The sequence below is a fragment of the Macrotis lagotis genome, chromosome 1 (genome assembly GCF_037893015.1).
Source record: "Macrotis lagotis isolate mMagLag1 chromosome 1, bilby.v1.9.chrom.fasta, whole genome shotgun sequence".
In the NCBI taxonomy this organism is placed as follows: domain Eukaryota; kingdom Metazoa; phylum Chordata; class Mammalia; order Peramelemorphia; family Peramelidae; genus Macrotis; species Macrotis lagotis.
Window position 1 is genome coordinate 901144672 of NC_133658.1, and position 10535 is coordinate 901155206.

Here is a 10535-nt window from a genome sequence, read left to right on the forward strand (position 1 = left end):
TATACTCCACTGGATGGTTTTTTATTTTTGTATTTTTCTACCATTTTATTAAATAGATGGAATCATTTATAATGAAATTGAAGGCTTGGATGTGGTTGTGTAGCTGTGGGTATATGTAACTTTATCTGGTTGTGAGCATGTGTGGGTTTGACTGTGTAGTTGTGAGTCTGTCTATATGTTTATGGTTGTAGGTTTTTGTGTACAGCTGTGAGCAGGTGAGATTGCAGATTTGTGAGTACAATTGTGGATCTGTCTATGACTAGGAATAAGTGAAATTGTGAATTTGAGAACGCAATTATGGGTTTGAATATAGAGTTGTAGATCTGTGTGAAATTGTGGGGTTGTGTAAGGCTGTAAGTAGGTGGGATGGTGGGTCTGTGTATATAGTTGTGGGTCTGTGCATGACTAGGAACAGGTGAGATTTTGAATTTGGGAATGCAGTATAATTGTAGATATGTGTGTGTGTGTGTGACTGAGCAGGTGGGATTGCCAGTGTGTGTGTGTGCGTGTGTGCACATGTGTGTGTGCACACGTGTGTGTGTGAGTGCATGTGTAGTTGTGGGTCTGTGCAAGGCTGTAAGCAGGTGGGATTGTGGGTCTTTGTGTGTGTGGCTGTGAGTCTATAATGTGGCTGCAAGTGGAACTGTGGGAATGTAGGTCTGAGTGTGGTGGCATGGATCTCAATGTAGGTGCTCTGCTCAAAGATAAGGGTGCAGTCTGGGTCTTTTGTTTGGCCTTGCTCGTGGGCCTCTGGGAAGGCAACACCTGGCTTGGAAGATTAGATTGGAGGGGATAAGGTGTCCAATCAATCAATATTGACTGACCCTGAGTGAAGACTCAATGGCTTGGACACAGGTGATGGATACTCCGGAGAAGGTGGGGGTGCTCTTAGAGGAGCCAGCTGTATGTTGGGGTTGTCAGGCCCTGCCAGGAGAGCTCAAGTTAAAACTCCCAGGTGGTGGGATCCCATTAAACACCCCACCCTCTCCCTTATCTCCTCCTGGCCAGATTCTTCCCTTCCCACAATGTCACTCCCCAAAGCTCTTATAAGGAGGCTCGTGAGGGCTGGTCAACAGGTACCTTTGTCTGCCTTTGGCTATGGCACCACTTCTCTTGCTGTCGCTACTCCTGCAGGCCCTCCTGGGGGCCATCCCTGGTGCACAAGCTGAATGTCCGGCCCCAGCGGTCCTGAAGCCCGCCGATGGGCCTCGCCTCTGTGCCCGCCTCTATGACAAGAGCGATCCCTACTATGAGAACTGCTGTGCGGGAGCTGAGTTGAGCCTGGAACCCGGGACTGACCTGCCCTACCTGCCCTCCGACTGGCATCGCACTGCCTCCTCCCTGGTGGTGGGGCCCCGCTGTGAGATCACTGTTTGGTCTCGAAAGGGTAAGGCTGGCAAGACCCGCAAGTTCTCATCAGGATCCTACCCTCGGTTAGCCGAGTTTCGCCTGGGGATATTTGGAGATTGGAACAATGCCATCGCAGCTCTGTACTGCAAGTGTACCTAAGCCAGGCTGGGGTCTGGGGAACTCCACGCCAGGACCCCTCCCCAACCCAGAGCAAGCCTTGCACCCTGATCCCCTGCCCTCTTCTTTGCCACCCACCAATGCTGACTGGTCAAAAGCCCAGATAAGCCTGGACCTGACTATGGTGCCCTTAGACTATTGACCACCCACAGCAGGGATCCAGGAGATTGAGCCTCCTTCCTAGCCAGAAATCCACCTCCAAGGCCCTCAGACCCTATCTGGAACCCCTATTTCAGTCTATTAGCATTCTAGGGCTAGAGGAGCCCACTTTATCTCCAGAGTCCTAGAGTTTTTAGCTGTCACCAATGACAGCTGAGAACCCAGATCTCTTCCAAGACTTCCAACTGAGCCTTCATCAGGACCCCTCCTCACTGTACCATAGCTGACCTGGATCCCTGAAGCTGACCTAAGAGTGAACCAGGAGACCAGAACCTAGCTTGATCCCAGCCCAGGAGGCCCCCAATTCACATGACCCTTCTTATCCCCCTTCCCACTTCAGGTTCTTTAACCCCATCTTTCTGCATGTTCACCCACTTTTGCTAATCAGCTGGGGACACCAGCCCCACATACTGCTCTGATTCAATAAAGAGCTTTTGTGAAAATACTCAACACTCTCTTCCTTTGTGGGAAGAATGGGACTCGATGTCAAAACTCGCTTCAGACTTGAAAGTTGGGGGGGGAGGTCTTGGTCCCCAGGGGACAGAAATAGGGACAAAGACACAAATCAGAGCACTTTAATCTAGACATTTCTAAAGGGAGAGATGATGAGGAGAGGCACTGGGGAGTCCCAAGGGAAACCCCCAAGAGCTCCAGGGAAAAGACATGGAGAGAATATCCCACAAGGTATAGCCCAGGGAGATCTCTGGAGAAGGCATCAGTGTCCCTAGGGGATCTATTGGGGTGAAGATGAGGGATTCTCAGGGAATGTTGAGGAAATATGGGATCCTTAGGGAAGAGATTATCTGGGAGCATATTTGGGATATAAGGGACAGCTAGAGTGTTATTAAGGGTTCCTGGGAAATGTCTGGGAGAGATAAGGAGTTCCTTGGGCAAAGATTTTGAGGGGAGATGAAGAGTTTCCAGTGAGCTATTTATTGGAAATAAATTTCTGGAAGGATTTTCAGGAGATGAAAATACCCTAGAGAGATATTAGAATGATGAGCAGATCACTATGAAGAGACATTTTGGGGGAGATGAAATGACCCTATATAGATTTTTTTGGAATAAAGAGGGTTCTGTAGAATTTGGGGATCGTGTGGGGATCCTTGAGGAGGTACTCTCTTGCAGATGAGTTCTTGGGGAACATTTAGGGACTTAGGGAAGTAAAGGCAGAGTTCCCAGGGTATATTTGAGAAGATATTTTGTAACTCTTAGGCTTTGTTTGTTAGAGATAAATCCCTAGGAAGGATATTGAAGGGATTTGAGGGATTCCTAGAAATTTTAGAAGGAAATAAGAGGTCCCTTAGTGGAGATATTGATGATGGTGATTTCCAGGGAAGAATATCTGGGGGTGTTCTGGGGGGAAAGAAGGTATCCTTAAGGGGAGGGAGGCAGGAGCTAAGAAAGTAGGACCCAGTGGGTAGAGATCAGCTATAGAGGTAAGTTCTTACTCTTATACATATTGGCTATATCACCTTTTCATGAGGAGTCTGGAAGAATGGGCAGAGGGAGTGTCCACAAGGGGAGTCAACTATGGATGATATCATGTCAAAAAAGAGAGGTCCTTCCAGGAAAGTATGGGGAGGTCAGCAGAAAATTCCTTATACATATGCATGAGGAATGGGTTGAGGGGAAGGAGGGGTCACTGGGGCAGAGGTGTAGGGGGATGGCAGGTTAATTCTGTAGCTGCAGGGACACTGAGGAGTCAGTCACCCGGGTTCTCCGGAACCCATTAGAGCCCACACGGTTCTTCGCTTTGTGCAAGAAGTGAATGAATCGGACTCCTGGGCCATAGTTTTTGAATACATGAGACACCTAGAGGGGCAGGGGGACAAAGTGAGGGTCCCTTCCCAGGCTAAGAAAGACCAAACAATTCCCAGTCTGTCCTTCTTACCCATTCCCTCCCCAGTGAGGTTGGAGGAGTGGAGACTATCTAGGGAGACATTAGGAGGGAAGGGTACTAGAAGGAGGAAACATTGGGGGAGGGATTTCCAGAGAATATTGTTGAGATGTTGGGAGGGAACATTGGGGAGATGTTGGGAGACACTGGCATAGAACAGGGAAATATTGGGAGAGACTGGAAAGGAGGCATTGGTGAAACTTTAGGGCAAAGGCAGGGATGGAAGGCTGAGATAATATTGGGAGAAAGAAAGAATACTGGAGAATACTGAGAGAAAATTGGGAAGAAACAGGAAAATACTTGGAAAACAAGGTATGATCTTTGCAGAAGATATTGAGGGATATGTCTAAAAAGTATGGTGGTATGGTGGAAAGAGTGTAGAGTTTAGGGTCAGTCTGTCATGTTCAACTGTTTATGATTCTCTGGACCATAGGGTCTATGGGGTTTTCTTGGCAAAGATACTGAAGTGGTCCTTCTCTAGCCTGTTTTACAGATGAGGAAACTAAGGCAAATAGAGGTTAATCTCCTGACTTGTCCAAGGTCACACAGGTGATGAATTTGAATTCAGGCTGGATTTGAATTCAGGTCTTCCTCTCTTTGGGTTGGGAGATCTATCCAAATGAGTCACCTAGTTGTTCTTAGTCAGAGGACCTGGGTTCAAATCTTAGCTACTACTTACTCCCTGGGTCACCTGGGCTAAAAAACCTGCTCTCTCTATTAGTTTCCCACTTCTTTAAAATGAGAACAGTAGACTAGATGACCCAAAGGGTCCCTTGTCATTCTAAATCTATGACCTTGGATCGAGGAACAGTGAGAAAAGTTCAGAGAGGACTTTGTGAATTGCCTCTAGAGTATTTCTGGGAAGAGTGGAGGACAGAGAAGGAGGGAGATTTGAGAGTCTCCAGAAGTCCATTAGTAATACCAGGGGGATGCTCAGCTTCTCAAGGGCTCACCTGGCACCACTGTCCACCTGGGCCCCGTGGAGAGGGGCGGGGAGCTACGTGGTACTGCCGGATGACGGTCCGTCTGTCAGCAGCCAGGAGCCAAACATGGAGCTCATACACACACACATCCAGGCGACTGTCCTCAAACCTTGGAGTCGGATGGGATTGGGGGGGGAGGGTGAGAGAGAGGCTCCCAGGAGCCCCTCCTTCCCAAGTGCATTGCCCACCCCCTGCACTCTCAGTCCTCCATACCAGTCCATGACGGTGATGGCCGGCTGTTCGTCATCCAGTAACTCTTCCCACAGGCCTTCAGCCAGAAGGTCCACACATTGTTGCTTCACTGTCCAACTGGTGGCAAGAAGAGGGATCTGGGTTGGTAATGGACTCAGAGCTTACCTCCCCCATTCCCTTGAGATAAGAAGCCCAGCATTTGGTTTCTTTGACATTTGCCCTTCTGCTCCCAGCCCTCTAGCCCAGAGTCCTGATATCTTAGCTCTGGTGCCAAGGGGGTAACTTTAGTAGGCTGCCCTGTCCCAGAGCCCTCACCTGAAGCTGGGGAGCAGTTTCTCAGTGCTGATTTGCCATCCACTAAAGTTACCTGAGGGAGGAAAGGCAGGGTTTGATCCAGGTCCTAAACCTTTCAGCCCATAAACATACACCAACCATCGCCCTGAAATGCTACATTTGCCCTCCAGGAGCCTATTTCTGGGATGAGAGGTAAGCTAATCTCTCCTTCCTTTCCCCAGCCTTTCAATTTCTGCCAATGTCAGGGATCCTTACCCAGTGTTTCCAGGGGTTGAGCTGGGCCACAAGGGGGTGGTGGTTCATAGATGTTGATGCCTGAAAGGGGAAGGAAGAGGTCAGAGCCTCTCAGAGCGCCCCCTCCACAATGATCCCTAACCTTACACAATTTCTCACTGACCCTTTGTGGACTCCCTCATGCCCTCTGACCCTCCAATATTCACTGACCCTCTCCCTCACTAACCACTTGTCTTCCCAAGTTGTTACAGATCTCCAGATCCCTCAGTGACCCCCAGGTCCCTCAGTAACCCCCCTTGTCAGTAGCTAATTGCTCACAAAACTATCGATTCCCTGATCACTGGCCGGTTCCTTTCCACAAATGCCTCTACTCTCTTCAAACAGATAGCTCTTCTCACAGGTCCTCCAAACCCCTCATTTCCACTTCCTCCAACCCCCACCCTCAGCAAAAAAAAAAAAAAAAAATCCAGATCTCCCAGCTCTGCCAGCTCTTCCCCGGGGGCAAGGCAAGACAGGCAAATCCAGGGTGAGTCAGGGCCCTGAGGTTGAGAACAATGTTAGAGAAAACAATTTCCCTCTAGTTGGGGTGGGGTCAGGGGTGGAGTGGGAAAGAGAATATCAGAAAATGGAACCATTTGGTGACCCCTATAGAAGAGAGAATCAAGAGGCAGACTAGACAGAGACAAAGGGGCTGGGGGAGAGACAGAGAGGGACAGAGGTGGACAGAAAGAAAGAAAAGGGCAGAGAAACAGGGATAGAGAAGGATGGAGAAAAGTAGTTAGAGAGGTAAAGTAAAAACAGGGTAGAAACAGAGACAGAGGAAGAGACACAGAGGGAGGAGAGATAGGGCGAGACAAGAGACAAAAAGGAAGAAATACAGAGATAGAGTAAAAACAGAATGATGTTTGTCCTTTGTTTCTTGAAGAGGACCATGGCATCAGGGAGGTGATGCCATAGCAAGCACATGATTGGATTTGAATGAGGGAGAAGCTATGTTAAGTCACCAGCCTCAGAGCCATCTGGGTCCAATGGCCAGATATGAATCAGGATGACTGGAGGTGGACCTGGATGGGAGGCAATCAGGGCGAAGTGACTTGCCCAAGGTCACACAGCTAGTCAGGATCAAGTGTCTGAGACTTCTGTCCTCCTAACTCCAGTGCTCTATCCACTGTACCACCTAGCTGAGACACAGAAAGGGGGAAAGAAAGAGATGGAGAGATAAGAGACACAGAAGGAGGATAGAGAAAGGGAGAGGGACAGAGACGATGAGACAGATCACAGAAGGATTGATGGGAGAGATTCAAAGGGAGAAGATATAAAAGAGAGGGAAGAAGGAGAGTGGGAGAGGGAGAGGAAGAGAGGAGAGACAGATTACAGAAAGATGGACAGAGGGAGAATTACAGAGGGAGGAGATACAGAGACACAGAGGAAGGAGAGAGGGAGAGGGAGAGAGAGGAGAGACAGGGAGGAGCAACAGAGATACAGGAAGAGACATAAAGAGAGGATAGAGAGGGAGGAGAGACAGGGAGGGAGGAGAGACAGATGGAAAAACATCACAGAAAGATTGATAGAGGGAGTAGATAGAGACAGAGGGAGGAGAGGGAGGAGAGACAGAGGGAGACACAGAGGGAGAGAGGGAAGAGAGACAGAGGGAGAGAGAGGGAGGAGAGACAGAGGGAGACACAGAGGGAGAGAGGGAAGAGAGACAGAGGGAGAGAGGGAGGAGAGACAGAGGGAGACTGAGATGGAGATGGAGACAGAGTCACAGAGATAGGAGAGAGGGAGGGAGGAGAAACAGCTAGACAGAGACAGGAAGAGACAGATACAAGAGAGAGAGATGGAGAAATTCAGAGGAGGAGAGAAAGAGAATGAGGAAGAGACATCGAGAGGAGACACAAAACAGAGACAGAAACAGAGAGAGAGAGACAAAGAAGGAAGAAAGACAGAGGTAGAGTCAGAGAGAGAGGAGAGATAAAGAGACAGAGGGAGAGACCCGCAGAGATCTAGAGGACACGGAGGAGGGGCTGGAGGCATGAGGGGGAGAGGGGCGGCCAGCGCGGGTCAGAGATGGCTCTGTAGAGAAAGCCCGACGTGCGGGGCAGCCGCAGGGACTCGGTGGCGCGGGAGGGGGTACTTGAGAGACGCCCCCAGCCCCTCTCCCTCGTCCCCCCTTTCCGCGCCCCGCGCACCCTCGGGGTTTGGCGAGCGCAGTAGGTTGCGGTAGAGGGGTCTCCGGACGTAGAGAAGCTTCCAGCTGAGCCCCTCGGGCAGGTTCAGTTGGGTCCCGGGCTCCCCCCACTCGTCTAGCAGCAGCTGGCGGGCCCCTTGTTCCGACGGCCCTGGCGAAAGGGGCTCCCCGAGAATGGAGGCAGGAGATAGGGGGGGCGGGGGCGAGGGAGCCCGTGGGGGGAACTGGGGCGACGGGGGTCGGAGCGGTCCCCTCTGCCCATCAGATCCTCCAGCTGGCCGGCCGACCGCTGCTCCTTCCGTCGAGGGGTCCTCCATCTCTCTGGCCGTGGGTCCGTCCATCTCTGGAGCTTCTTTAGTTGTGGGTTTCCTGAGGGTGCGACCACAGCAGTTTGGTATTTAAGGAGGAGCTACTCTAGGTGGGGAAGGAGCCCGGAGTTCATGTCCCCAACCCTTCCCTCCCCACTTAGGGACTCAGACCAGTCACCCCACCATATTGAGAACCCAGCCTCCTGAAATCTATGTAGAGGACGTGGGATCCAGTCCACCCAGCCCTACTCATCCCGACCCCTCCCCTCGCAGAAACCTGAAGGAGGCCCCAGGTATCCTCCCCTCCCCCATCTCTAAGGTCCCATCTCAGGCCCTTGAACCCCTCTCTCTGACCTTGGTCCTATTTGGGACCAACCCCCCCAATTTTGCCTCCTCCTTGGGGGGTCCAGGCGACCAGCTCCGTGACCTTCTCAGACTTGGAAAGAGGACACTGCCGGCCCCCTCCTTTCTGGGCAATGGGGAAAGAGATGAGCAGGACTAATTAAGGAGGTTAATGTGGGGATTGGGCCCTCCCTAATGAGGTCAATCAGCCTCGTTAACATTCCTAATGGCAGAATTAATAAGGAGCCCACTGACCTCAGAAGATCTGAGAAGTTCTTTAGAGCAGCCCGCCCTACCTGCTGGGTCCCAGGCATCCGGGCTCCAAGCCATTTCCTGCTTTCATCATTAAAACCCAGAAACCAAGGGGTGGCAGCAGGTGAGGAATTGGGGAGGGGGGAGGGAGGAGGAAGGCTTGGAAGCCCAGCCCAAAGTCTCCCATCCACCGCAGACATAAACATACAAACCCCACCCAGGGCTGGCCCAGCATCCCGCCCCCTTCCACCAGACAGGTGGAGGTGGAGGGAAGAGTGCCACAGGAAAGGACTCGGATGGGTGGGAACCACATCTATGATGAAATGAGTAAAGTGTGTCTTCATCGGAAGAATCCAGGGCAGGGAGGGGCCTGGGACAGAGACAGACACCAACAGAAAGAGACAGAGGCAAGGAGACCAAAGGCAAAATGCTCCCTAAGCTCCTCTAAATTCCAGGGCCCTAGAACTCTTCAGGGGATGCCTGAGTCCCAGGATGTGAGTTCGAATTCTACTTTGCATTTTCTTACCTTTATGACCTTGGTCCTATTTCATCACCTCTCTGAACCTCTGTTTCCTCCTCTAAAACTGAACCAGTTGAACTAGATTGATCTCAAGCTTCTTCCGGTTTTGCAGGAACAACAAATTCATTCAGGTCTTGGTTAAGAGCAAGGCTCTTTCTCCCAAAGTTAAGGTGACTAGTCCTGCTGATAAACCACGTGACCATCAGGCCCAGCTCCCATGGAGATGAGGTTCTGCTCTCAGTGTACTCGGGGAAGACGAGGGGTCTGGGCAAGCCCTGTAAGGGTGTCACCTTACAGGTGTCATGCTCCAGTCCCTCGGAAGACCTGTCTGAGGGGATATGGGTGGGGAGTTCTATGGCCATGAGATGGGGGGAGGGGAGCTACTGGATTAAGTGGATAGGACATGAACAAATAGGATCTCATTTTAAACAACAGGAGAAACTGAGGACCAGAGAAGAGGCACGTGTGCAAAGTTGATTAGAATGAGTTTTCTGACTTCTAATCCGATATTCATTCTACTCATCATCCCAGGGGTGGGGTTCAGCTGACCCTCCATATCATACCCCCCCAACTCCTTGAAACAAGGGTGCCCGCAGTCCAGGGGGGGTGAAGATGATTACAACCTGCAGGGGGCAGCAGAGCCAAGGGAGAAACAGATCCACAGTAGTGGGATGGTGGGGGGGGTAGCAAAGGGAAGAGGCCCAGGGACCCAAGACTAAGAGCTGAGACCTAGCAAATTGGGGCTGATCTTAATCACTGGTTAATTCAGATGAATCCCCTCCCCTCCTGTTAATCATTTTAATGATGATTAATCATTTCCAATCAGTCAGTCAATAGTGAAAGCCTAGCCCATGTGCCTTGGTCGGGAAGGCTTGGAGATGGAGGGGGGGCAGCTCATATGGTGGCAAGAGTTTGATCTCCGACCTTGCAAGATGGAAGACCCATCATTATCCCTCCAATCCTCCATCACAACCAGTATCTGTACAACTCTCTGGGCTGTGGGGGTTGTTATGAGACCACCACCCCCCCCTTCCTAGCTGATAGGATACTTTGGCTGCCCTGGACACAAGGGGACCTGACTTGTTCTCCCCAGTGTGACCTCCTATTGCCAGTCCCATTTCACCAGTTCATTAGCTAAGGACATTAACCCAGTTAAAGACCCATCTGAAAAATGTGAGACAAAAAAGATCCATTCACAGACCCTCAAAGCACAGGTAGACCAATGCACGAGTTTTAGGAAGCAACTGAGGCTGAGAAAAAGGCCGGGCTGGACCACCACACCCAACCATAGGGAGGAGCTGTCCCTGGAGGGCCAGTCCAGCCTGCCTCCACACCAGCTTCGGGATCCAGGCGAGTCAGCTTCCAAACTCCAGGCCTGGCACTAGCTTCCTTATTGACAAGGAAGGAAGAGCACTTTGTGTGCTCTCCAGCACTGGGGCCAGGAGGTGGACAGTGAACTCCCACTCCCACACTGGTCATGCCAGCCTAGGACCTCAGAGACCAGCCTAGGACCTCAAAGTAGCATGGGGGCTGATGAATTGCAGGGTTCAGGCCGGAAGTGCCTCCATCTCAGGCCAGGTGACCTCAACTGTCTTCCTTGGAAGTCTGGTATTTGAGACCTCCAGGGAACCATCTG

The 10535-nt window shown here is 51.1% G+C and overlaps 2 protein-coding genes across 3 annotated transcripts; one reads left to right on the top strand and one right to left on the bottom strand.

Annotated features, from left to right (window-relative positions):
- The first annotated feature begins 1098 nt into the window (after positions 1-1098).
- On the top strand, positions 1099-1538 carry SYCN (syncollin). The gene has a single exon (XM_074218997.1). It carries the CDS (start codon positions 1099-1101, stop codon positions 1507-1509), a length of 411 nt encoding a protein of 136 aa, XP_074075098.1. The 3' UTR covers positions 1510-1538.
- A 709-nt stretch (positions 1539-2247) lies between these two features.
- NCCRP1 (NCCRP1, F-box associated domain containing) lies at positions 2248-10511 on the bottom strand. 2 transcript variants are annotated; one of them, XM_074218995.1, is made up of 7 exons: positions 8383-10511; positions 7479-7846; positions 5311-5370; positions 5077-5128; positions 4783-4878; positions 4540-4678; positions 2248-3501 (listed from the first exon to the last, which is right to left on the bottom strand). In XM_074218995.1, exons 1-7 carry the CDS (start codon positions 8721-8723, stop codon positions 3361-3363), a joined length of 1197 nt encoding a protein of 398 aa, XP_074075096.1. In that variant the 5' UTR covers positions 8724-10511; the 3' UTR covers positions 2248-3360. The 2 variants fall into 2 exon arrangements, with proteins under 2 accessions (XP_074075096.1, XP_074075097.1); XM_074218996.1 differs by lacking the exon at positions 8383-10511 and adding an exon at positions 8140-8367.
- Positions 10512-10535: the final 24 nt, after the last annotated feature.

What these genes read in the sequence shown, in the direction of transcription:
- SYCN (XM_074218997.1), top strand. Translation starts at nt 1,099, where the DNA reads ATGGCACCACTTCTCTTGCTGTCGCTACTCCTGCAGGCCCTCCTGGGG.
- NCCRP1 (XM_074218995.1), bottom strand. Translation starts at nt 8,723, where the DNA reads ATGAAGACACACTTTACTCATTTCATCATAGATGTGGTTCCCACCCAT. An exon ending in TCAACCCCTGGAAACACTGG is followed by an intron (nt 5,129 to 5,310) that starts GTAAGGATCCCT and finishes TTCCTCCCTCAG; the next exon opens with GTAACTTTAGTGGATGGCAA. An exon ending in CAGGTGGACAGTGGTGCCAG is followed by an intron (nt 3,502 to 4,539) that starts GTGAGCCCTTGA and finishes CTGCCCCTCTAG; the next exon opens with GTGTCTCATGTATTCAAAAA.